Genomic DNA, 27,353 nt, shown 5'->3' on the forward strand with positions numbered 1-27,353 from the left:
CAAAACTCCAGCCACACGCAACCCCATCCTCTGGCTGACTTCTTAAGTGACTTTTTTCTCCCTACGTTCTCATTTCCGGTGCTTCTCCAGGATGCCCTACCCCCAACCTCTGTGAGTGGCATGTCAGGTATCTGCCCTTACCCAGCACTGGTACCAACTGTGTGCTCACTTCCAAATCACTGGAATAAATGTTCTCAAGCCTCCACCCTGGATCCCACTTCTTCCCTGACACACGGCAGCTCTCTGGAGTTCATGAACGAGTCCGTTCTATCCCGTCTGACTACCTACTGTAGACAGCCCTGATATTCCCACAAGCCTTGATGCTTGCCACTCTTTCCTCTGGGATTCCGTCCTCCATTCTTGCCAGCCCTCCATTATTCAGGGCCTACCTCTGTTGTCTCCTCCTCTGAGTAGTCCACTTTGTTCACCTGGCCACACTGATCTTCCCCATAGCATGTCAGCAGGTTGACACTCAACTAATACCAGGTAAATGCCTTATTGCACATATGGGTATCCCAGCTCCCAATCAGATCCTGGACCATGATTCATACTCCCGAATTCTGCTGGTGCAGTACATGGAACACCCTAGGGTTATTGGGAAGGGATTTGAAATGGTGAAGACGTGCATGTTTTCCAAAAATGACTGTTAGTCAACTTTTTCACTGTAACCAGGATGCCTGACAAGAACAACTTAAGGAAGAAAAGGTTATTTGAGGTTCACAGTTTCATGGGTTCAGTCCATAGTTGACGGGTTCCATCGCCAGAGATGAGGCAGAACAAGATGGTGGAAGAAGGTGATAGAAGAAAGCTTCTCAGCTCTGGCAGCCAAGGAGCAGGAGAGTGAGGAACCAGGGACGAAATATAGTCCCCAAGGGCATGCCACCTGTGATTACTTCTTCAAGCCACACCCCACTTTCCTACAGTTACCACTCAGTAATCTATTCAGATTATTAATCCATCAAATAGATTAATTCACCAATAGGGTTACAGCTCTCAAAATCTAATCATTCCATCTCTGAACATTTCTACATTGTCTAACATGAGTTTTTCAGGGGACACCTCATATCCAAACCATAACTATGGCCAAGGAAGATTTCTTTAACTTATTAAGGACTTTGGAGTCTTGGAATGGACCCCCTTTCAAAGTTGGAGTATATTTCAGTGCCATGAGTCTTGAGAGGGGAATGACCAAATTGATTTTGCAAAAACAGAAGACAAAGTTTGATTTTGAGACTTACTAAAATCTACAGGATCAATATGAATGGGGTGGTGTCAGGATATATATTTTTTCCATATGATTGATTATACCTCTATCTATCTATATCTATATATACATATATATATAGATATAGATATCCAGATAGATATCTGGATATAGTAATCATTGGCCTATATCTAGGAAGTGTTCATTTATATAATATGTGTGTTATATATAAATATATATGTATATATAAATAGAATAGCATAAAGTTCAGAAATAGAACCTCATATGTATTTAAGTTATTTTTGACAAAAGCATCAAGATACTTCAATGGGAAAAAGATTCTTTTGAGCAAATTGTTCTAAAGTGATAAGATATCTATACCCAAGAAATTAGGTATTGAGGTTTGATATTGGATTTCATTTGAACAGAGAATTCCGCCCAACTCACCCTTCCCTTAGAAGTTAGGATTTGCTAATAATCACTAGAGAGGTGCTGTTCAGTTCCTTCCCAATCTGTTATTTCAGTATCCTCATATCAGATTGGCTCAACAAGGGAGCCAGGACCATCAAGGGTGATGGGTGCTTCCTCTTGGGCAAGGGGATGAGGAAAGCTTGTACAAAGGAACGAATCCCGAGAGACCACATGACATGGTTAGGTAGGGTGTAAAAAGAGAAAGAGCTGTTGGGATTCCAAGAAAAGAGGCATGGCCTTTTTCTGGGATACTGAGGGAAAACTCAAAGACGGTGTCATTTGTAAAGTCATCAAAGAACAGAAGAGAATGGGGAAGAAGTACAGGCCTTGAGGGGCCAGCACTTTAAGGAAAGCTGCTTTGATCATTGTGTCCCCAGCATCTAACACAGGGCCTGCTGAGTCCTCAGTGAGTAGAACGAACAAATTAATTCTGAGTTTTCCCTGGATCTCTCCTGGTCCCTAGAGACTAGGTGGCCTTATCCCTTTGTAGGGGAATGATTAGGTCAGGGAACCCACCATCTTCTTGTAATGTTCCCTTCGTTCCTGATGTAGAGGGTCATAGGGATTAAAGTTGGAGGACTGGGGCCCCAAGGCTGGAGTCTCTGGGAACTCCACCCTCTCGGCAGGCAAGGAGTGGGCCTCTTGGGTTACAGATGTGCCCCAGCTTGGCCGGGCCCACCCTGCTCTCCTGGTGTTTATTGCTGCAGAGCCCTGTCTGCGAGCCGCTGAATAGGCTTTCTCTGGCTGGAGCCAGCTCCTGGAGCCTCACTGTCCTGTATCTCTCACTCCGTCCACCCCTTAGGTAAACAGCTGGCCTCCTCCCCACGCTGCAAAGTTCTGACGTGGTTGCAAGGGGCTCCATTAGCCGGATGCCTCTCATTCCAAAAAGGACCCTGGCAATGGGATCTGCTTTTTTTCCAGCCCGAGTAAGGGCCCTTCTGGAAGACTCCACATCCTGCCTGAAAAGGTGGCTGCAGAGCCCCTACTGGGTGGGGTCTTCCATCCTCACTGCCCACACACCCAGGCTTCCTCCTCACGGAAGGCCCAGTTGGCGTCTAGTAGACAGCCCCCTGGGCTCAGCCTTTTGTGCAGTTGTTTTATCAGGGGAACCTAACCCTGCACATTGGCCAGGGACCAGGTCAAAGAATCCACTGTGCTGTCTTCCTGGCCCCCCGGGAGGGGGTGAAGGGGCGACATTTGCATTATGCATCAAGCATGGTCCCACTGCCCACCATCCCACCATCTTATGAGCCAAGAGGCTGAGGTACTGGCTCCACACAGAGGCAGCTTGGCTGGGTGCTTTTACTTGGTTTGTTGTGGAGTCAGAGCCAGGGGATTTGCTTTCTTTGAAAGGTGGCCTGTGGGCAGAGAAACTGTCACTGACTGCTGGTTAGCTGGTCTTCCTCCCATGTCGAATGGGCTGTAGGGATGACCGATGGGGAGGGCCAACATGGAGGCCCTGCTGGCTTAGCCGCAATGGTAGGAATAGGTGACTGGCAGGCTGGGCTCCTGAGGACTAGCGGTGGGGAGCAGGCCAGCTAGGGGCTCACAGCTCTGGAGTGGACTGATTGACCCAGGAGATGGGCTTATCTTGGCCTGGGAGGGGGGTGGGGGGCGGGGGTGGGGCTAGATAGAACCAGAGGTGCAGGAGGAGGAAAATCTGCAATTGAAAGAAGAGGTGGGCAGAGGCTGCTGCAAAGCACCTCTCAGGAGGCCTTGTGGAGGAGAACTCAAATCTGCCCACTTATTTGCCAGGCTGTCAGATGACCCTGCCTTCCAGGAGGCACATGAACCCATTGAGGGAATTTAGACTGCCCTTCGGCTAGGAAGACACAGGTAGTGACTGTCACTTGTCCAAGACAGCTGACTCGCCCCTCCAGGAAGCCTCCCCTGACCTCTTCCTTCAGCTCCCACTCCTGATCATGTCCTTTCATCCTCCACCACTTTGGACTTGCCTTGTCTAGCTCTAGCACCAGATCAGAGGTTCATGCACTTCCAGGTGGGGCCCAGGAACTTGCCTTTTTAACCAGCAAGCCCTCAGGTGAATCAGGTGTGCACAGACATCCCTGGCCACCGTGCTGTAGACCAGCGCTGTCCAACAGAAAGACAATATGAGCCATATATGTAATTTAAAATGTTCTAGTCGTGTTTAAAAACAGAAGGAAATAAGTGAAATGAATTATTTAAATAATTTATATCCTGATGTAAAATATCAACATGCAATCAGTACAAAGTTTCTTAATGAGATAGTTCACATTTTGTTCCATGCCAAGCCTTGGAAATCCAGTGTCTATTTTACACATGCAGCTCATCTCATGTTGGACCAGTCACATTCTAAGTGCCCTGTGCCCCGTTGTGTGCTGCCATGTGGACAGCAGAGCTGTAGAACTTTCCTACTAAGAGTGTGGCCCACAAGCCGGCAGCCTCAACAGCACCTGCAAGGTGGGGAGAAACGAGGTTCAAGGCTGCCCAGGCCCACTGAACCAGCCTTCTCTCTGCTGCTGGTGCTTTGCATGCAAGTCCTACAACTAGGGGGCTGCAGGAGCTCCTTGGTGCCAGAGCTGTGATTTGACTTATTCCTAGCACCTAATAGAGGGCCTGGCACCTGCAAGGCATAAGTCAGTATATGTCAGTGTTTGCGGGGGAAAGACATGATTCATGAATGTCACCTGTCCCGCCCACTCCTTTTAGGACCACATTCTCAGTTAGTGAGAATCTCAGAGCCTTAGGTCTGAAAGTGAACATAGGAGTCAGCAGAGCTGGAGGGAAATTTAAGTTTCAGTACATAAATCCCCTAAGCTCTGGAGAGATACAGCCATTTGGGCAAGGTTCCACAGTTTGTTGTGGTGCCGCTGGTCACCCTGTTTTGGGAGAGAAGTGGATCATATGAGGGAGGAGCACTTCATACCTGGATGTGCTTCTGGGCCCACATCTCTCCTAGATGTCTCTGCCTCCTCCTCAGAGACCTTATGGAACCGTTGCCTAGAGGCCTTAGGCATGACCCACACATAATAGTTATCCATCTATTTATTCTCAGTGTTCTGGAAAAGATTTAAGGCACTTATAAATATGCATAGAATACAAGATAAAACAATTTTTTTTTCAAAAAATATGTTGTTCTAAAGGAAGTACGCAGAGATCCATGGATAAGTTGTTCGATCTAATGTTGTATATAGTAGTGGAAAGTTGAAAACAACCTAAATATCCAACAATAGGGGAGTAGGTAAATAAATAATGGTCCATGCAAACACTGAAATTCCGTGTCATGATTGAGAATGCTGATATGGAAATGTACACTGACATGGAAAAAATGTTCATTGTGTAACATAAAAGCATTGATATTTGTTTCATAAATTACATGCATGGAAGAACGCCTGGAAAGAATATATGTAGCCACAAATATTAATGTTGCCTTTTCAGGGAGAGAGATTATGAGTGATTCTCTGTCCTTTTTTGACCACCCACTGCTTCTGTAATTTCTAGTTTTTTCCCTCAGTGAGCATGAATTTCTTATGTAATATAGAAATGAAATGTACAAAAATAGAATATGAGCAAGGGAAACAGGAAAGAGAGAAAATTGGAGTTCTAGCCTGTAGAATTTGTTTGAAAATGTATTAATTAAGGAAAAAAAACTGAGTACAAGTTTATAGTGTTATAGCCCAAAGGCTGTATTTACATGCAGCAGGGAATTATTAAATGTTTGAGATTTGAAGGTACAACATGAAAAACTCATGAGCTAGCTTTTGCTAAATAGCCATCTGTATTCAGGGAAATGAAAGTTAATCATGGTGCAGTCCTGTCTTGTTTTGAATGGAATCTACCAATTCCCCTATATGTGGGGATTATATGGGCTTTATGCATTAGGTGATGGTGGTGCAAAAGACAATCCAAAAATCATGTGTAGAGCTGGATACATAGAAGGACAAAGTGCGCACATAATCCAGCCTAGGACCTCTTTTTTTCACCTGCAAAGCTTATACCTTGAAGTAGTGTCCTAGCTGCCTTCAATGGGCTCCTAACTGGTCTCCTGGCTTCCACCCGCTGGCCAGTTCACTACACTGTCGCTGGAGTCATCTTTCCAAAGCATGGATCAGATCATGTCTCCCCTCTACACAAAAGCCATCAGGACTTCCCCTTTCATCAAAATAAACCCTGAGTCTTCCCAGCCTGCGAGGCCTTCCCTGGTCTGGCCCATCCTGCCTCTCAAATCTCATTGCTTGTCCCTCTGCCCTGGCTCACGCCACACTGGCCACATTGGCCTTTTCAGGCTCTTTGCCCTTCCTGTTCCTCTTTCCTGAAACATCCTCTCCCTCCAGAGTGGCTTGCTTCCTCTGCTTCTGTGGGTCTCTGCTGAATTGCCTCTGGTTTCATAAGGCCTTCCTTACCACCCCTGAACGAAATAACAACCCCGATCTTGCTCCAATGCCTTACCCTACTTAACTTTTTTCATTGCATGTATCTCCTCTGACATGACATATTTCCTTTCCATTTGTCTCTCTCCACTTGAATGTGAACTCCCTTCGGGCAAAGACTTCGACTTTTTTCTTTTTGCAGTACTGGGGGTGCAACCCAGGTCCTTGCTGGTTCTTGGCCAGCACTCTGCCATTGAGCTACATCCCTAGCCCCTAACTTCTTTCTTTGGTGCCTAGTACTCTAAATAGGAGCTCAGTAAATATTTAAAATAATGGAAGAATGAATAGACTTTAGATACCATGTGACTGATCCTCCTCAGTCTACCAAGGAGGTACCTAAGGCTCAGCTGAGGAAGGTACCCTGCCTTGCCCAGGGTCACACAGCTGGGGCAGCAAGACTAGATCCTGGCTCAAGCTACTTTGCTGCATTCCCCACCTGTGCCTTAGAAGTGAGGTCAACCATACACACAGGAACCCTGGCCTTGTCCATCCTGCCTCTTGTGTGTCTTTCCAGTTTACACAGAATTTCAGCCCAGAATAGCAAAAGAAAAAACAGTGTTCCTCCTGGAAACTCTTTCAATGGGTCTGTCCCTAGAAAAATAGTAGCAATCTCAGGGTGGGAGGGGATGAAACAGAGGAAGGGGTCTTCCAGCAGTGGGGGCAATGAGATAGATTTGGTTTTGCAATTAAAATAACATCTGGGTCTATTTCCACAGAGCAGTTCTAGAAGGTGGGTGGTCTGTCTGAAGTACCAGGTGGGGCCTTCCTCCATCCTGGCCCAGGAGGATTTGGGATGGCTGGTGGCTGAAGGATTCACCCGCAGATGAAGAAAGAAAGAACTGAGCCCAAAGAAGCATCTGGCAACTCTAGCCTGGCCTGGAGGCCTGCTGGTCCCTGGCCCAGCCTTGCTACTCTGGGTGTCTCCAGACACCTCCCCCTCCCCAAGATTGTTCAGACACCCCCTTTGATGCATGGAGAGCCCTGGCCTCATCCCTCTCATGCCCCATGTGGTTTGTTAATTGTCTGTGAAATGAGGGATTTTAGGCGTCACTCATCCATGTGAGCGCCGTGGGCCATGGAATCGGGCGGGGAAGGGTGGTGTAGTCTTCCGAATCCCGTCTCACTGTCTGTCTGCCTCCTTAGATGCAGCTTCTGGATAAATTTCCCATCGAAGGTGGCCAGAAGGACCCCAAGCAAAGGATCATACCCTTCCTTCCAGGTAAGCTCAGGCGGCCCCCCAAGGGACTGGGGTGACTTTAAGAAGGGTACTTGTGGGCCAAGCCACCAGCTGCTGAGCCAGAAAAACCATGTGGGTTTGGCCTATAAATCTGCACATTAACCATTCCCAGGGGATCTGGAAGCCCCTGATTTTGAAGTTCACTATCTTCCAAGTGGCTTCTCCAGTCATTCCAGTACTGTGTCTGCTGACCTCTGGCTGGTAGCCTCTGAGAAGTTTCTCAAGCTTTTGGGGTTTGGCTTCCTTTTCATAAAAGGCGCTGAGAGGCCAAGTTCTGGGAAAGGAAAAACTGCAGGTGGAACTGTTTCTACTGCCTCCCATTCCAGGGGTAGGTAACCTCAAATTGAGCCTATTCCTCAGGTCTGAGTTCTGGAAGGCCTCACACGGCCGTTACACACTTATGTAACACACCTGTAATCTGACAGAGATAGGATTTGAACCCAGGTCTGTCTGGCCATAAAGGCTGACATTAACCACAACACCAATTTGGACTGTTTCAGACAACCGACTATGTCGTGTAATTTAGAGGAAAACATCTCAGGTGTGCCTGGCCTGCTATTACTACAATGCCTTAGGTTTGTGCAGACTTGTAGCGTAATTACAGAGTGCTTCTCTATTTGTTATCGTGTACAGGTCTTCCCACCAAGGTGGGTATTATCATTTCCCTGAAGAGAGTAAGATTTGGGGGTTCAGAGGGGTTAAGTAACTGCCCATAAAGGTGGCAAAACTGAGGTGTGAACTCAGTTCCCATGTCCCACACCTGGTCTCTGCACTGAAACCAGTAGGTAATACTGCTTCCTGGCTCCCCTGATTCTCTACCTGTCACACTGGGCTTGGGTTTCCAGGGAAGCTCCCTTCCCTTTGGTTAATGCAGGCTGTGGACCCCCCCGAGCCAGCCACCAGGACAACCCTTAGCCCTAGACACTCCGAGCCCACAGTCAGTACCTACTTGACTTGAAAATGGACTTGGGACACCTTCCTCTGAGAGTGGCTCCTCTGTGAAGGGTGTTCCTTATACACCTCCATCCTCAAAAGCATCAAAAGGCAAGAGCATGTACTGCTGCCTATCCTCAGAGACTTGTGCTACAGTTGGAGAGAATTAGCTATCAGGAATAATATCTAAACTCCATAGTTTTTGGAAGACCAGAAATGAGCATGTAGGGAATCTCACCCCTGGCCTCCTTCCACAGAGGCAGAATATGGCTTCTCTGATCCTGGCTTCCTAGTTACTATGGGGTGACTTTCTTGCTTCATTTGACTTTGCACTAAATCCCAAGGGAATTTGAAATACCCAACATCTATGTCCACAATAATTTCAGATGTTCCTACAGCACAGTCTGCATGCTCTGCTCACTAGAATATTGGAGCCCAGCTGGGATGCTGTGGATGGAAGTGTCCCAGAGGTAGCAGGCGGACAACATGGTTCCCTGTTAGAATGGTGGACCTTGGCTTGGGTCATGAAGGCTGCCCTTTTGCTCAAGAATGGACTGTTTCTTCCACTTCTTCCTTGGCCACGGCTCCAGGGGGAAAATGTTCCTTGCTGTCAGTGAGTCAGCTGTTTAGGAGGGCAGGGCTGGCCTGGCCAGTCAAGGGGAGGTCTTCACCTAAGAAACCCTCAGGATGGTGTGAGATAAGACCCTCTTCAGAATCAGAGAATGATATAATGCAGGATGTGACTCTCTACCTTCATGCAATTGCCAGTGTGAATGGACTGGAGCTCAGAGAACTCATTGTGAGCTGAGGAAGTCAGCAAAGGCCTCCTGAAAGGAGGGCCTGGATCTGGCCCCTGGAGGATAGTGGGGTTGGAGTGTGGGGCAAAGGGCACAGCTTTGTACAGTTGCCACCCAGTCTCATGTCTCAGGGGTCCGGCCTTGTGTTTAGCCCTGGAACCCTGGCTCTGGTCATTACTTGTTATAATGACTTCTGTATACTCAGGTTCCTCATTTGAAAAATGGGGATGATACTAGTATCTACTTTGTGAGGCTGTTGTATAGGATGAAATGAATCAATGCATCTCAAGTGCTTAGACTGTGTTTGACCCCAGTAGGGGCCAAATGGATGCTGGCCTTTATTACCAAGGCCTCACACACCTTGTGTTTCACACCACACAATCATTGTATAATCTCATTTGATCCTCCCAGTTAGTTTACTGCCCCCATTTTGCTGACTAGGAAATCAAGGCTAAAGATGCTAATAGACTTGCACAAAGCATGAAGCCAGGAGGCATAGACAATACCAGAACTCTTAGACCTGACATTGGGACCAGGACTCCTTTCACATCAGCTGCCCCAGGGGACAATAACCCAAGAGCTGCCGTGGGAAGTTCAGTTACCTCTAAAGGACTGGAGTGAAGATGAAAAGAATTCATGTGAAGCACTTGGCACCGTTCTGTAGTCGATGCTCAACTAATGGCAGCTATTGGTAAAGTCACCTGCCCCCACCTCACCCTACCTGCTGAGAAAAGTCAAGCACCAGACACCTTCCAGCCCCCAAATACATGTGACTGTGAATAGTGAGGATGTTGTAGAGGGGAAGGAGGTTGATTCGACCTCCCCAAAGGAAGTGTCTCCCTCATCCTGGCTCAGATTCCTCTCGGCCCCCCCACAGTGGCCTTCTCCCTTGGACTCCTCTCCTTTGTTTATTCTCTCTCCAGGACTTCAGAGTGCCATTACTGGTCATTTGGAACCCAGCCTAGGGCTCCCAAGTCCTGCCCCTGGCTTCCTCCTGCTCACCAGAAGCCACCTCACGCCCACTACACTCATGCCTCACTTTGGACATAAAGGGAAAGGATTGAGGCAAAACAACCAGGCACAATCAGAACCAGGCTGGAAACCCTGAGGGTTCCTGCCCCACCCCATCCTCCGAATCAAAGGGGGTCCTCAGAGGAGAGGACTTGAGAGAAAGTCAGTGATGAGCATGGCCTGCCTCAGCAGAGCCCCCGACGGGGATGAGGGATGAGGATTCATCAGCTAGTGATTTTGGAAGGTGTGCTCCCTGTCCTGTGAATTCCCACAGCAGGGAGGCAAGCAGGACAGAGCAGGGGAAGAAGTAAGGCAGAGATGTAGGGTCAGCTAAGTCCAGACTCATCCTGGTCCCACTGGGGACCAGGGTAAATGGCACAAGTTGACCCATCTTAAGGACATATTGGTCATCCGTTTTCTGCCCTGGAGGGCATGAGTATATGCAGGGTGGTTCCCAGTGAGTGTGGATACACCTCTGAAGAAGGAGGCAGCTGTGCGACTTTAGCTGTGACACTCACTGGCAACCCCTCAGCATCTGCTTGGTTACCTGACACCCTCTTGAGGCTCTGTTTCCACCTCCCTGCCTTGGGGAATGTGTCTGAGGTCACCTGCTGATTCCCCCAGGCCCACCCCGGGTAGCAAGGACTCAGCAGAACCCCAGCAAATGCAAACTCTCTTACCACCCTAGGGAAGCGAAGCAGGAAGCCCTGGGGACAGCTCTGTCAGCCCTTGGCCTCAGCTGGAATTTCAGGGCAAGGAAAATCCAAGCAGAGGAAACAGAGTGCACACTGTTTCTCAGAGGGTCTCAGAGTTAGCTCCAGGGGTACTGGGATTTGATGAGCACTCCTGCTTCCTGGGAGGGGTCCCGTGGTGTTTGGAGTCTCAGTCCAACTGCCTTGTTCTGAGCCACCGGGACACAGGCACGATGGTGCCCGTTAGCTCTTGGGTGTTGTGCAGTGACACTGGGGTAGGAGGTAGGACTTAGGGATGAACAGGGCCAACAAGGTGGTCCAGGGGTCCAGTTCAATTACTGACATTTTCATGTCAATCAGGTCTGACAAAGGCTGCAGGGGGACTTCCCTTAGAAGGACCCTCAATTGTTTTCACCAGGACTAGAACTGCTTTCTGGACTGTCTGAAGTCTGTACCTGAATTTCCAGCCTCTGGGAGGTCTGCAGTGCCCATGGGAGGGCCAAGGAGAAGTTAGGGCACCCACACAGGACAGACAGATCTTCAGCAAGGCTTACTTAGAGAGAAAACTCATGTGGGTTTTGTGGTAGGAAGAGCAGTTACTCCAGGGCCTGACCACCTTGGGAGTGGTGGTGGGTGCAGGAGATGGAAGGAACCACTCTGGGCCTGTGCCCCTAAACCCGTGTTATGTGACGCCTATCTCTCTGGCTGACCTTCATGGCCTCCCTTTGAGACAAGGCAAGGTACTTGTCTACTTTTTTTTTTTTTTTTTGTGGTGCTGGGGATTGAACCCAGGGCCTTGTGCTTGCAAGGCAAGCATTTTACCAACTGAGCTATATCCCCAGCCCCCTTGTCTACTTCTTTCACCCTTCTGTCATGGGGCTGGATACATGGTAGGTGGTGTTCCTGCCGTGTCCTGTCTTTCCTTGGCCAGGGAGGAATTGCCACAGTCAGCATCCACTAGGCTGTCTTTGCCCCTTCCACTGGCCTCTAACCTCCCAGTCTAGAGACCTGAGACCACATACCCCACAGTCCCTCCCTTAGCTGTCATTGCCATCACGTGCATTAGGAGTGCCCTGCGTGAGGCAAGGAAGTGGCCTGAACCTCATGTGGACTCAGGTGACCTCTCATTCATTGAGTAGTTGAGATCACTAGCTCTAAGTAATTGATTCTTTTCAAAACTTAGCCAGGCGCCATGGTGCATACCTATAATCCCAGTGGCTCAGGAGGCTGAGGCAGGAAGATTACGAGTTCAATCAGCAAAACAGCAAGGCACTGAGCAATTCAGTGAGACTCTGTCTCTAAATAAAATACAAAATAGGGTTGGGGATGTTGCTCAGTGGTTGACTGCCCTAGTAACCCCTCCCTCAAAAAAAAAAAAAAACTTCGAGTATTATTATTTTAATATGATTGCAGATTACAAATAAGGCTTTCAGAGCAATATCTCCATTTAATTATGAAGCTAACAAGATTGGCTATTTGGTTTCCTAAATCACATGCATTTTTTACTTTTTAACTTTTTATTTTGAAATAGTCCTAGAAACCAAACCTTACAAAAATGCTAGGCCCACTGCATTCCACCTCCATACTACAGGGTAGATGGCATTATTCCCATTTTAAAGAGTGGTCAAGCTGGGCATGGTGGTGCCCACCCATAGTCCTAGCAACTTGGGAGACTGGGGCAGAAGGATTGAGGACAACCTGGATAACTTAGCAAGGGTCTGTCTCAAAATAAGAACTAAAAAGGATGCAGGGAGGACGGCTGGGGATGTGGCTCTGTGGTAGAGTGTCCCTGGGTTCAATATCCAGTACCATAAAAAAAAAAAAACAAGAAAGGGAGAGAAAAAAAACAAGAGAGGGAGAGAAGTCAACTCACTTTCCACCATCACTTCACTCCTGCCAATGGTAACATCTTATGTAACTACAGTATGTTATCAAAACCAGGAAATTGATATTGGCACAACTCAATTAGCAGGACCACAGAGCTGAGTGATTGGCTTTTATGTTAAGGAGGTGGAGTGCTTTTAAACAAGCGTGCCATCTGGCCTTGAGGAGGGAGGCGGTGGCTTGAGACTACCCCACAAGTGGCTTTACTCTCAGGCCACACTGCTTGGCTCTCCCACCTCTAATAAAAAAAAAGGTGCAGGCAAAATTTGTTTTACATGAGAGCACATTCCTGAATCCTCCGTACAAATTCAGATCTTTGGAACAAATCGCGTCATCTTGTAGGTGTCCTCAGTGGTATTCTGTTTAAAAAGAGGCATGTGAGAAATCCTGTTGCAAAGCAAAAAACCTTTTTTTATAAGTAATTCTTACCCCCTCTGGCTTACATTCATTTTTAGAATTGGAACATCTCCAGATTTTGTTAGAAATAGGGCAGACCTGGAGTTTAGAGATTTTGGACAGTCACCTTGACCCCAGTCATTAGGAACACAGGAACAGCACTGTCAAAACGTGAAAAGTCTGATATTTTTACTAATTTGCAAACCAAATTAAGCTAGCTTGCCATGATTTTGTAGGTGCCACAGAACAAAAGACCCCTGGGTCAGAAACAAAAGACTTTATCCCAGCACAGTAGCCAGCAGGAACATCTGCACATGCACATCAGTTCCCATTGCTTCAGGGTCCACAGGCCTTAGATCAATGCCTTTTCATAAGGTGGGTTACATTATAAGCAAGGAACCCAGATCTTAGGGACCCCATTTCTCTTATAATGGGCAGGAAGCAAACCTGCCCCTTTGCTCCAGAGAGGGAGACACTATCTCCATAGTCCAAGGCTATATGCAGACCTTCTGTTTGCTTCCGGATAAGACACTCCCTTTGTCTTCTAAGGTCATTGGCTCTGCAAACACACTCGAAAAGATAACGCAAAGCAAAAGGCCTTTCTCGCCTATTTACAAGAAACCCAAGAATTCTCACAAGTTATCTGGTGCTTTCTGGGACCTCCTGCCTTGGGGATGGGTGAGCAGAAATGAAGTCCTTTTGTATATTGGGCCAAGCTTGTTGGGGTCAGCAGCCTCTCAAGACAGCCTACTGTTTACATGGAACTTTCTGCCTTGTTTTAAAAGACTATTGTGGAAAATCCATCTCCTGTTGCCCATCCTGGGATTGGAGTAGATTTCCTGTGTATTCCGAGTTTGCTGGCCCAAGAAGGCTCCCTGGGAGGAAATGGTCATTACAGAGTGAAGTAGAGTGTGTAGTTGTTGATGTAAAAAGCAAACAACTGCAACCAGGGACCAAGGGACTTCAGAAGTCAGGCAGCAGAGCAGAAAGAACAGCACTCACTCTACAAAGGCAATGCAGGGTCCCTCCCTCACAAGCATGTGTGTGTCTATGCTGGCTACCAGGTCCCAGTAGCCGAGCCAGCCCCACCCATAACTGCACATATTCCTGGGTCGATGAGTCATGGAGAGGCGAGGTTGCTCAGGGAGAAAAGTGAACGATCAAGGTAGAAACTGCCAGCCTGCAGGCAGCCTGGTGACCTTTTGCGCTGTGAGGGGTATATTTTTAGACAGCCGGCATGCTTGGTTCTTTTGTACCAGCTTGCCAGTTTACTTCCTGGCCCCTTAACGAAGAGGCAGTTGGGAGCCACCACGCGGGAGGCCTCTGGGTGAATTGTAGACACATGCTCCCATTTCTGGACCTTCCTCCTCCCTGCCCTCTGAGCCCTGCGCAGCAGATCCGGTGTTTGTTTGGCACAGAAGGAAGCAGGGGGAAGGGATGGCTTTAGCTAGAGCTGGTCCGTAGTGTGGGGACAGCTGGCACTCTTGCTGGGCTTTAGGTGTTTCTGTGTGCCTCCACCAGGTACCAGCCTAAGAACACACTCCCCGAAGGGACCTGGAAGCTGTTGGGGAGGCAGTGGGTCAAAGATGCTGGCAGGCACCGCAGCCCCTGAAGGAGAGGGACTGGAAAGCTTCTGGTAACCTGGTAACCTGGGATGGCAGGAAAAGATAAAGCTACGTGATGAAGGAAGAATAGGGTCTGCTGATAATGCCAGAGTTTTAAAAAGGTCAACAAGATTATAGGCCTGCATGGCTCCCCTCCAGCCTGGAGGTGCTGGGCCTTCTCGTGCTTTAATTACAGCTCCCCAGTTCCCAAAATCATTCTCCCACTCTGTAATCTGGGGCTGGCGACTCTCAGGACCTGCTGTCAGCATCCTGCTCTGAGCACATTCATTCCTACTGTAGGTATTTATTGAGTGCCTACTGAGTCCTGGCCCAGCTGTAGGCAACGGGCAATATGGCTGAGAACAAGAGGCCAGGCCACTATTCTCAGGAAGTTTACATTCCACTGGGAAAGTCAGAAAGCAAACAAAGAAATGAGCAGTTTCTAATAGCAACAAATGCCAGAAAGAAAAGAAAAAACAGGTCTGGTAGCAGGTAAGGTAAATCAGTATGTCTGAGATTCAGTGACCAAGAAGGGCCTCTTTGCAAAGGTGACATCTGAACTTGACCAGACAGGAGAAAATCAGGGTCCCAAGGGTGCCAGACTGAGGGGACAGCAAGGGCAGTGACTTGGGTGGGACCAAGAATGTGTAAAGAGCAGGTGGAGTGAGATGGGAGGGCTACGTAACCTCAGAGAGCTGAGCAGACGTGAGTTAGAACCAAGAAGCTCCACAGCAGGCCCCTGTGGCAAAGCTGTCCTTGAAGAGAAGGAGCAGGCGCCACGCGTGTGTGCATGAACTGAGTGATCTGGCTCAGTCACATGCACACAGCCTCCAGCATCCCTTCCTCATCTGTCAAATGGATTAAGCATGGTCCAGGGAGATGTTCCAAGTGGTTAATGGATAGAAAGTATGTGCATGCTGCAGAGGAGAGGGCTGGTGCTTCAAGGCTGCTTCTCTTGGTGACTTCGCCTCAGGACACAAACACTGGCTTCCCGCAAGCACCACCATGCTGATTCAGCTCGTACAGCACCTTCTGCCTGGAACTTGCAGCTGCTCCTGTGCCTGTACTAACTTGAAGCAGCAGAAAACTTGTTTCTTAAGAGTTAACAACCCAGCCAGTCAATGCCTGTAATACCAGTGACTTGAGAGGCTGAGGCAGGAGGAGCGCAAGTTCAAAGCCAGCCTCAGCAATTTAGCAAGGCCCTAAGCAGCTTAGTGAGACCCTGTCTCAAAATTAAAAAATATAAATAAAAAGGACTGGGGATGTGGCTCAGTGGTAACAAGCCCCATTCAATCCCCAATACAAAAAAAAAAAAAAAAAAAAAAAACTGACATCACAGCTCACTGACCTGGGCTGAAAGGTGGGTAGGCCACCAAGTCCTGGACCCACATCATTGTCCCAACAGTCAGGTCCATAGGCTCACAGTCTCTGGCCCCAGAGATGCCAGGTCTGGCTGGCAGTGAAGTTTTGCAAGGGGTAGCCACACAGGGGATCTTCCTGTTCTTGAAAGTAAATGTGGATCTGATCTCAAGCCCTTCCTTCATGTTGTCTCGCATTTCAGAACCACCTCATTATAGTTTTCTCTGTATCTTCCATGTCTAGAGATAGTTCTAGAAGGGAATCAACCTCCTGAACACTGCCCCAAGTGCTTATTCCTAAATGGAGTGTGTCTGGGGCGTCTTCCCCAATATCTGAGCAGAAATGTGCATCTTTCCCTGGTCTCAGTCAGCTGGAGTCATTCAATCTGCCAGAAATGCACCCTGGCCCAGGACTTCAGCACACTGGATTCCAGTGTAACTCCTGCTAATCTCTGTTGCACACAATTGAAATCAAACTAGAGCAACCAGGATCACCTTGCTTGTTGGCAAAGTGACCAGAAAGTGATGGGAGTGATTTCAGGTCTCAGTAATGCTCCTGACCTTCCCTTCCCACCCCTTCCCCTGGAAATAAATTGTTTCCTTACCCGATGTCCAGTGTCCTTTGACAAGGTCAGAGTTACTTCATGCCCTGGTGTCCCTGGGAGTGGTGCTGTCAGCAAGTTTGCACTCAAGTATAGATAGCTGATGGGCAGTACTGAGCCCAGGTTTGGTGGAGGTGGGGAGCTAAAGGGCCTCAGAGGCAGGAGAAGGAAGAAGGAATGGTGGGTGTGGTGGCATGCGCCTGCAATCCCAGCCTCTGGGGAGGCTTAGGCAGGAGGATCACATGTTCAAGGCCAACCAGGGCAATTTAGGGAAGCCCTGTCTTAAAAATTAAAAGTGCAGGGAATATAGCTCAGTGGTAGGCACTTGCTATATTCTGCATGAGGCCCTGGGCTTAATCTCTAGTGTACCAAAATAAATAAAAGAAAGGAGAGAGAATGTTCCAGGCTTTGAGGGGCCTGTGAGAAACCCAGGGCACAGGGCTGGTGTGAGCTTGCAGTGTGGAACTATGAGTGCAAGCTGGGGCAGAGGGCTGAGATCTCAACAGGGCCAGGCCGCCAGGTTCTCTGGGGCCATGCTCAGGAGGGAGGTTCCTCTCCCTGCAGTGGGATGGTTTGGACTGAGGGGTCACCTGATTAGATTTCTGTTTCAAAAGGATTCCTTAGGCTGGCCTGCATCGATGGGAAGTGGCAAGACCAGCCGGAGGCCAGGAGAGGCAGGTGGGAGACAGAGGTGTCTTGGCCTAGGCTGGCAGTGGAGTGAGGAAAGTGAACAGGTCTGACACGTGTCTTTGAGGAATAGCCAAGGGTTTGTGCTGGTGGATTGGAGGTGGGGTGAGGGAGGGGTCAAGAATGACAGTGCCCACAGATCTGTCAGGGGCAGCGCTGGCAAGATGCAGAACTAACGTCTTCCAGCAGCACTCTCCACTGCTACCCTGTGGAACTCTTCCTTAGAGCAAAAGGAAATGGCTTCCTTCCTCTTCTCTGAGATAGCTAAGGCCCTTAGAGCTTTTGAAAGGTGCTCTGTGGTGGGCAGCCTCCCTCCCCAGGACCCTCCTGGCTCTAGGCACTCTGGTTTCTGACCAGGTTTTGGAGGGGCAGGGAAGGGCACCTGGGGTTGGAGGTAGTGGAGGGAAACACTGAGACCCCTGAGGGGCGGCTCATCTCCCACACACGCCTTCTGAGGATGTAAGAGGCCCTGGTGACAGATCTCCACAGGGTCCCTGGCCAGATGCCCCCTACTGTTCTCCAAGGTCCCCTGACTGGACCTAGGCACAAGGAAAGAGCCCTAGGCCAGAGCTCTTCCTGGCAGGGCCTCAGCTGGCTCTCAGGGTCTCCCCCGCCATAGGAGCTCATGCATTGTTGATCCAGGGCTGCCAGGTATTCAGCAGTAACATCCATCTTGGGCCCTGAAAACACCTCCTACCCCTTTACCTCCACAATGCCCAGGACTGGTGTCCACTAAAGAGGCTTCAGGGTGCCGGGCTGCCAGACCTCCAGACCCCAGGTGGCCTGAGGAGACTGGCATGGCCTGAAGATGCAGTCTGTTCACCTGACTGCACCTTCCAGAGGCAGGGGAGGAAGCAAATGAGGAGGGGGAGGGCAACTAGCAAGTCCGGCCTGGGTAGAGGGCCACACCCACCCACCCATGGGAAGGGGAGGAGGCCATTTATTTCTCCCCAGGCCAGTACACCAGGGGCCAGATTTCCCCTCAGTGAGAGTGAATTTGGAAAGACTTGGGGAGACGAGCAGGTTCAGTGAGTTTCCAGAGTTGTGTTGCCAAAGAGCTAAGGCAACTCCTCGGCTTTGTGAGCGATGGGGGTGCACTGTGCTGACTTTGGGCACAGATCTGGGCTTTCTCCTTGGTGGTCCTTGTCTGACTCAAACACTGGTTCTCCTGGGATGGAAATAGGAAGTACTTTCTGATACATCAGCACTGAGGCCTAAGAGCAAGACAGACCTGGGTTCAAATCCCAACTTGGCCTTTTCTGAGCTGTGTGACCCTGGGCCAGTTCTCAGCATCCCTGTACCTCTGTCATAAACCTCATTAGAAATGCTTCCCAGTGTGACTGAGAGCATCTAATGAAATGTCACCTGTACCACACTCAGTGAGCACTCACTACCACTACATAATGGTGGTTGTGATTATTAATATTGGGTTGCACACAAAATGGATGAGCTGTCTCTCTGGAATAGTCGAAAGGCAGCCTCCTGGAATCCTTTCCAGGAGTAAGGGCTCTTCGCAGAAACAAGGACCTACAGGCTTGTGTGTTTGAGGGTTTGCAGATTAAAATGTGTTCTACAAGCTGGGTGGTGGCTCACACCTATAATTCCAGCAACTTGGGAGGCTGAGATAGGAGGATTGCAAGTTCGAGGCAAGACTGGGCAATTTAGTGAGACCCTGTCTTAAAATAATCTGGGTTCAACCCCTAGTGTCTCCCTATATGTCTCTGTCTTTCTCTCTGACAGACAGACACACACACACACACACACACACGAGGTGTGCAGATCTGCAGATCTGCAGCTCGGGCAACATCTGGGAGCTTGTTAGAAATGCAGTCTTGGCCCCACCTCAGACCCGCTGAGTCACAGTCTGCATTTTAACAAGAGCCTGGTCATTTGAGAAGCACTGTTTTAAGGTTCATCAGAGCCCTCAATAGGCTGTCTGCCCCGTCTCTAGGAAGTTCTTGGTACTTGATTTTGTTCAGTCCATTCACATAATACAAACCACTGAACCTGCAATGACAAATCCATCTCCAACTCAAAATAGAGGGGCACAGGGTGACGAGGCTTCATGCAGTTGGTGAGTGTGGTGCCTTGGCCTCACATCTTCATACACACCCAAACTGCCCCGTAGTTTCTGGAGTCCTGTGTCCTGTGGGATGAGGCCAGAAGCAACAACATGTCCCCAGATCCCCATCACTAGCCTACGCAGGAGGATGCTCAGGCCCCAGCTACACACTTTATCAGATACGAGTCAGAACATTGTCTCTCCCTTCCCTTCCAAGACAGGGTGAAGTTGGGGGCAAAGGAGATTGCTGTTTTCATTTTAGAAGTCTCTTTTGGAGATGGGAGCGACTGGCCCATGAACCCTCTGGTTTTGAAGGTAGCAAGGCATGAGAATGTCTACAACCTCTGCAGCCTGTACTGTTAGGAAAGAGGGGGTCTCTTTTGAGGACACTTGGGCAGAGAGGTTAAGACAGAAAAAGATTTTGTTTGTTTGTTTGTTTGTTTTGGTGGTACTGGGAATTGAACCCAGGGCCTTGTGCATTCTAGGCAAGCACTCAGCCAACTGAGCTACATCACCAGCCCTTATTTATTTTTTGATGAGGGAAACTTTTTAATAAGGCATGCTGACTCTTTTGTTGTTGTTTGTTTTTAGAAGGAGACTTTAAAGGAAGACTCTCTTGCTTATCTAGATAAAATAATGATTACAGACCTGAGCTTTAGAATAAGGGAGTCACAGAACCAGGCACAGGGGTGCACTCCTGTAATCCCAGTGACTTGGGAGGCTGAGGTACAAGAATCACAGGTTTGAGGTCAGCCTCAGCAATTTAGTGAGCCTCTCAGCAATTTAGCAAGACCTTTTCTCAAAAAAAAAAAAAAAAAAAAAGGAACTGGGGATATAGTTCAGTGGTAAAGCACCCCTGAGTTCAGTCTCCATACCAAAAAAAGAAAGGAGGAGGGAGCAAGAGCAAGATTGAGAGAGAGAAAGAGAGGAAGGAAGGGAGGGAGGGAGGGAAAGAGAGGGAAGGGAAGGAAGAAAGAAAAGGAAAGGAAGGAAAAGAATAAGGGAGTCATAGGAAGAGAGCTGAGACGAGGGAGTGACTGGTGGTGGCCAGGTCACACTCCTGGCCTCTTGCTTCTGTTCTGAAAGATGAATTTACAAGTTTAATAGTTGGCGGTTGGTGAAGATGGTTTACGTGAGACCTAGCCCTGGCAGGGCTGTTCCTGCTTAATGGAAAGGCTTGTTCCTGCAGAGGGAGACTAGAACAGCTGTTCACAGCAGGAGCCCAGCGCCCAGAGGTAACTTTTTGTTGAATTGGCAGTAGAGGAGAAGTTACAGAGCCTCCTGAGGGACTGCAGATGAGGGCTGGAAATTGAAACAGATTAAATGATTGTAATGAGAGAGATTTTCTGCCAAAGTAAGATAGCTACTATTTACTAAACCTACATGTTTACCAGAGATTGTGCTTATAGTATCTAATTTAAGGACAATAAACCTGTTTGACAGATGAAGACTTACAGGCTAAACGGGGCACATGACTTGCTCAGGGATTCTGTCAGTAAGAGATGGAGCTGGCTTCAAACCCAGGTCCCTCCACTTCTAAGTCCAAGCTTCTGACCACTGTTTTGTGTGCTCTGGAAGTCCCTGAAGTGGGACAGATCTGAGATGTACTACTTGAAGACTATCAGTTGAAGTTTGATATAAAATGATGGGTGTGTTGCCTATACTAAAGGGTTTGCATTTCTTTAATTCTTGTTTCAAGTTTTGTGCCATCTTTTAAAAATATATCAGAGAATGATCAACGTTGTTTTTTAAATAGAGTCACATTCCTATAGTAAAGGTCTTGTCTAGTTTACAATATTTTCTCAGTTACCTTTCATTTAATCTACCTGATTCACCACCACCACCACCACCTAGTGATCAATGATGGAATTGCAAGCATACTGCCCCGAAGGAAATAGACATCTTGCAGGCTAGCTTTGGAAACCCACACCTATAAAGTAACCATGCAGTGACAAACCCTGTTTCAATAAGGACTAAAATTGAAGAAGAAAGAAACCATACTTTTGATTTTCTTTGTGATACAAACCTGAAAGTTTCAACTTGGGGCATCAACAGAACTATGTCCCATAGTTGTGCTTATTTATTCCTAAAACTTGGTGAGGGAGGATTTCTGGACCTACTTTGATGTCCCCAGTTACTTTTGCTGTACTCAATAGCGCTTAATCCAACACTGAGATGATCTCCTGCACAGTGTAATAGGGTTCCATTTATTCATTCAGATTCTCTCATAAAGAGGACAGGTCACAGCCTGAGTTTCCCCATCTGTGAAATACAAGGTTTGGACTTGATACTGTGTGGGTTTTCTTTTAGTGCCAATATTTTGTGATCTAAAAGCAATTAAGAACAAAGGATCATCACTGCCTCGTGATGGAATATTATGCAAAAGGGAAAACATTTCAGGGAGCAGGGGTCTTCTAGGCCTGCCTCAGATCCCACCATATTGGCAGAATGTGGCTGTCTCTGTATAAGGCCAGCATTGTGCCCTTCCCCACCTCCCTTTCCCAACCCCACCCCCATTTCCTCTGGAAGGTGTAGAAAGCCCCCTTGTCTTGAATGTTTCCCTGTGAAGGGCTCCTGCTGAAAGAGTGCACACATAGCCAAGACTTTGACCTTCACCTTTGCCCTTCCCTTGCTTAGTGAAAAAGAGTTCTTATCCTCCCCTCTCAAATTTTTGGGGTGGAGGAAAGCAGCTAGGGTTAGCAGGAATTCAATGAAAATATAAATAGAAACTTGGTCTATAAATAATAGTGCCCCAAAATATCTGGAGGCATGAATAGTGGCGGGGCAGCAGACAGTCACAAATCAGGAAAGCCTGGATGTGAGTGAGCGTTATTTAAGTGCTTTGGTGTCTCTTGGGATGCTTCTAACTTGCCAGTGGGGCCTGGAAAACCCCTCTGTCTTTCTGAGCTCTAGCAGCACACTCCTTGTCTGCAGCACTCGTACCCATCTCTTGCTAAACCGTCTTAGTGAACAGACACATGCAGTGGAGCTAGGTCACGCTGCCTGCACTCAGATCTGCCATTCAGTCCAGCAATGTGTGGCTTGGGGACATCCACAAGCTATCTCTCAGCTGCAGTTTCTTCATCGGTGGTCTAACTTTTAAAGTTAGAATCATGCAGAGCAGGAGGCATGTCTTATTTCATCTTGGTTAAGAGTGGGAAGTCTAGGGCCTGATGGCCCAGGTTCAAATCTCCGTACTGCCCCTTACTAGCTGTCCAGTGGAGGGCAAGTTACTGAGCCTCCCCTAGCCTTGTTAAATGCTATTGGAGGGCTGGGGGAACAATGATTATCTCAAGCAGTGTCTGGTACATGCTAAGCCTATGTAAATGTTTATTAAATAAAGAAACATACCTATGTATCACCTGTGCTAGGATGTTACCTGGCACATCACAACTGCTCAGCCACTGAGTAGCAAGCATGACTGAATTGGTACCAAGCCTGCCTGTCTTGCAGTCTGCAAAGATATTTCAATTGATCATGCATGGATTCTTTCTAAGCCACAAATGCTATACAAATAAGAGTGGGATTTTTCTTACCTACCAGGGTGATGGTTTGGCAGGTGTTGAGGTAGACTCCCTCATTATCCTTGTTCCTCAACTCTGCCTTGCAGACACTGCATTCTCTTGGCCTGGGAGAAAGGCCAGAGATAGCTTGGGGATAGAACAAGTACCTTCCTGAGCTTCGCTCTGCAGCAGCACCCACCCCTCTGCGTGATCCAGCACACACCCTTCTTAGTAGTAGGTCCACATGGGGAGTGCTGATAAAGTTGTTCCCAGGCAAATGTTTAAAACATACATAAGAGAAATAAAGAAAAGAAAGCCCGTACCTCTCAAACAAGCGAAGTGGGTGAACAAGGTAGAAGAGACACCGAACTAGGAATCAGAAGAGGATTCCAGGGCCAGGCTGCCCCAGTTTCGTAGGCTCGTCCCAGAGAGCACTCTGAGCCATTCCAGATCTGGAGCAGGAGTTAGAAGGGTGCAGTCATTCTTGGCCTCAGCGTATGTGGGAATTAGTCGTGGACTTGTTAAAAATGCAGACTCTCACCTTGCCCATGTCCCCTTCTATTCTAAGTTAGGGGATCTGGGAAAATCCCAGGACCTGTATTTGCAGCCAACACTCTAAAATAGGGACCCCACCTTCCCATGGGCAGGGCCAGGCAGGGCCAGGTTCTGTATTTTAGTTACCTGTATAAAATTACCCCCTCAAATTTAGCAGCTTAAAACAGTAGCACTGCTACCTCTCTCAGCTTCTGAGTGCCAGGAACACAGCGCTGCTTAACCTGACGGGTCTCACTCTGAATCTCTCCTGAGGTGTGGTCAGGTGTCAGCTGGACTAGAGCCGGAGGCCCTCTTGCAAGGCGGTTCGCTCAAGTCGTGTGGCTGGCAGGTTGGTGCCATGGCAGCAGAAGGCTCGGTCCTCGCCACGTGGTCTTCTCCTTAGGGCTGCTTGAGTGTCCTGACAACACGCTTCACCTTCCCTCGGGGTCTTTTATAGCCGAGCCTTGGAAGTCATGCCCTCGTTCCCACAGTACTTGATTGATTCCACAGGTGAGCCTTTTCAGGCCAGGAGAGGAATGGTTACCAGGGGCCATCTTGGAGCCCACCTCCATAAGTTCCTCAATTCTCTGAAACAATGCCAGTAGGTGGCAACTCTTGTCATTGGGTTTGGATTGGGAATTTGGAGGTAGGAAAGAGAGTCAAGTTGGAGATCCTAGACAGCATGATCTGTAAGTGCAGAAGCTACAGTGTCTACCCCAGAGCTGGATTGCCAGCCTACATGGCCTTCTGAGTCCAGCCTGACCACTAACGTGCTGCATCAAGTGGGGCAAGGCATGGCCTTCTCTGAGCTCAGCTTTGACCTCAGAAAGTAAGGCCTGGATGTGATTGCCTGTGGGGTCTCCTGGTTTTCACCCCCACCATCACCCCGGCTGTGTAGACACCAGAGAGACACAAGCTGAGCTCGTGTTGTGTGAACACAGCCAGTGACCAGGCGGGAGCTGCTCCCCCAGCCCCAGACCCCCAAACTTAAGACATAAGAAAGAAGGACACAGGCCGTGTCTGAGGGTGCGTATGTCCTTTTAGGTAGAAATTGTGATCCTTGGCCTTGAAGGTCCAGGAGCGTGGGTGTTTCTGAACATGCAAACTTAGTGCCTTCATGTTGCTCTCTGAGGCTCCTGTGATCAAGTCCTGTCACCCACTTAATCTCTTCTTGCAGCACTCATGACCCCCACCCAGTAACACCCCAGCACACACACCCCCCCCCACATGCACCCCGCTCTCAGTCATACCAAACTTCATCTTCTCACCTGCACCTGGTCTCTGGCCTTTGCTAAGGCTCCTCTCCTGCCTGGAATTTTCTTTCTATATCTCTTTGGCTCTCTTCTGCCACTTCTTCAGGCCTGTCACCCTCCTGTGTGTCCCTGTTATGACTGACACATTGCCACAGAGTGCCCACACACCCTGCGTTCTCTGTGACAGCAGGGATTGTGTAGATATTGGTCACATCTTGGTCTCAGCATAGTACCTGGCATTTGAGAGGGACGGAATAAGTGATGCCTGCTAACCCTATTCATGGGTCCAGCTGGGGTTGAGATGTGCCTCCTGAGGAAGGTGGACCTAGGGGCTACACAGCCCTAGGGACAGGGAAAAGAAGGTGTACAGCAAAAGGATCAAGAATGTAGGCACCTTCGCTCTATTTAAAGGACACCATGGCACTTCAAATCCAGCTCTACCTCTTACCAGCTGTGTGACCTTGAGCAGGTCACCCAGCTTTTCTGACTTTCAGTGGAAATAGTGACAGTACCTCATAGCTAGATTGCAAGTTGTTATGAAGATCAAATACCATGATGAATATGAAGTTCATGCACAGCACATTGCAAGATCAAGTGCCCAGCGCACGTTCCTGCTTTCTTAATATTATCATCACATCCTCGCGGGGGTGAGGGGTGGAACCACAGAAAGTGTTGGTGGGAGATTGCTGAATAGGGTCATCTGTCTGGGCTCACTTCTGCCCACAGAGCCACGGCTCAAGGAAAGCAGTCTTTGGAGGACAGAGTCCATCTCAAGCAAGCCAGGCAAACGCCTTTGCTGGCATGGCTGAGTCTGTGGCTATAGGGCCTTTTTCCAGGGAGCTCTGCATGCTGAGGATTTTCCTCTGCTTTCAAGCATCCAAGTGAACAAGCGCCTTTCTGGGCATGGCCAAACCTGAAGAATGGTCTGCCTGCCCCCGGCATCTAGTCCAGAGGCTGGGCCTTTCTGTCGCATCCCTCTGAGCCCTGGAAGCCTGCACTCAGGCCCAGCCTCGCCCTCCCCGCTGAGGGCCATGCCCCAGGGAGAGGCTGCCAGGGAGCTCTGCCCAGCATCCCACCGTCCGCTTTCCTGAGGGCAGCCCTCCTGCAGGGGAGGAGCCGAGGCTGCCAGGCTGAATGGGCCCTTTATTCCTGGGCTCCCAGTGGGAAGGTCCTGAGCCTCTGCCCGCCACGCCCGCTACACCCACGCCTGTGTGGAGCAGGGACAGCTTGGCCCTGGTGCTGGCCTCGGAGCTAACCGCACTCTCTGGCCCCGCTCTGTCTGGGTCCTGGAGGGCGAGTCCACCCTCACCACAGCCCCAGCCCAGGGCAGGGTGCAGGGTGAGCCACCTTTGCTGGCACCCTCAGGTCGCGTGTGTGCACACTCACATGTAAATGGGATGACCCAGAGGGAGGTGGTGTGGACACACACTCACTGGTCCATGCCGCACACGTCAGTTGCCTGCCGTGCTGGCCAGGCCCTGAGAGTATTTGGTGAGCGCCACTGTCTGCGGGAGCTGTGCTCTGTCCCGAGGAATCACGCAGAGAGCGCATCAGTAAGATCGCCACAAATGGCGGCAAACCGAGAAGGAGACCGTCCAGGCCAGGGGAAGTGGGGCTGGCCTCTTGTGTTCCGAGGGGCCTGCCAGGGCCTCCCCGATGAGGTGACATTTATGATGCCATCTGAAGGCTGGAGGGCCTCAGTGCACACAGGGCCGCAGAGAGGGTTCTGGGAAAGGGGTGGTGTGCACGCAGGCCCAAGGTGGGGCAGTGGGGGTTTGTGGCATGGACACACGGTGGCGGGGTGCGGGTGGAGGGATGGGGGATGAGCTTGGAGGGCAGTGGGAACCTGGTCTGCGAGGCCGTGGGAAGGCATCTAGATTTTATCTCAGCGCCCCGTGCAGTGGCTGAATGCTTTAGGCCAGGGTCACTTTTTTGAAGAATATTATTCTGGCTGCTGGGTAGAATGTGGATTGGGAGTGAGGCCAGAGAAAGGAGCAGGATTCAAGCCTGACAGAAGGTCACCAAAGAACTCTTGGGCTGTTGACCTGATATCCAGTGACCTCACATTTCTCCGTATCGGCAATTCTGTGTGCCACGCGCTGGTTTTAAGCCACAGTCCAACCCTGAAATCCCTTGAGAGTAAGAGAAGATTGCTGCTCAGGATGGACACATGCCAGGGACCCAGTGACGTCCAGCCTGTGCCTGTCAGCTCCACACTCCACACTCACCCTGCTGCCTCGAGCTGTGTGGCCCTCGATTTCAATTTTATTTAACCTTCCCACGGATCTAGACTAGAGAAACACAGAGGGGTGGGGATGGTAGGGTCAGTCCAGCCTGGTGGGATGCTGGCACACAGGCCCGCAGCCCTTGCCGAGGGAACCAAAGATTTGTTCCCAGAAGCCTGGCTCTGGGTGCTGGGTGTGGGAACGCCAGAGCAGAATTCAGGGCTCTTTTCCCTCCTCGAGTGCTGGCGAGCACACAGTGGAGAGGGAACGTTATGGTTTCCCTCCTGGTGAATCCCAGTGGATTTTTGCCATTTCTATTTCCTTGAGTGTGGAGGAAGGGGTGGGAGAGCCGGAGAAAGGACACTCACCTGTGTGAGTCACCCAGGGCCGCCCGAGGTGGGGCATGAAGTGAATCACTGCTTGCATTGTCATGTTCCCTGCTGTTTGAACTTGGCCCCTGGAGAAGCATCCCTCGGAGGAAAAAGGGG

At 49.3% G+C, this 27,353-nt stretch overlaps 1 protein-coding gene across 3 annotated transcripts in view; it reads left to right on the forward strand.

Moving 5' to 3' along the window:
• SH3PXD2A (SH3 and PX domains 2A) overlaps positions 1-27,353 on the forward strand; it is a 224,506-nt gene that overhangs the window by 72,946 nt on the left and 124,207 nt on the right. For all 3 annotated transcript variants that reach the window (XM_079136318.1, XM_079136315.1, XM_079136316.1), the window contains one exon: positions 7,231-7,306. In XM_079136318.1, coding sequence (XP_078992444.1) covers positions 7,231-7,306 — 76 coding nt within the window. The remainder of the gene's footprint in view (positions 1-7,230; positions 7,307-27,353) is intronic.

The sequence above is a fragment of the Sciurus vulgaris genome (genome assembly GCF_902686455.1).
Source record: "Sciurus vulgaris genome assembly, chromosome: 4".
NCBI lineage: Eukaryota > Metazoa > Chordata > Mammalia > Rodentia > Sciuridae > Sciurus > Sciurus vulgaris.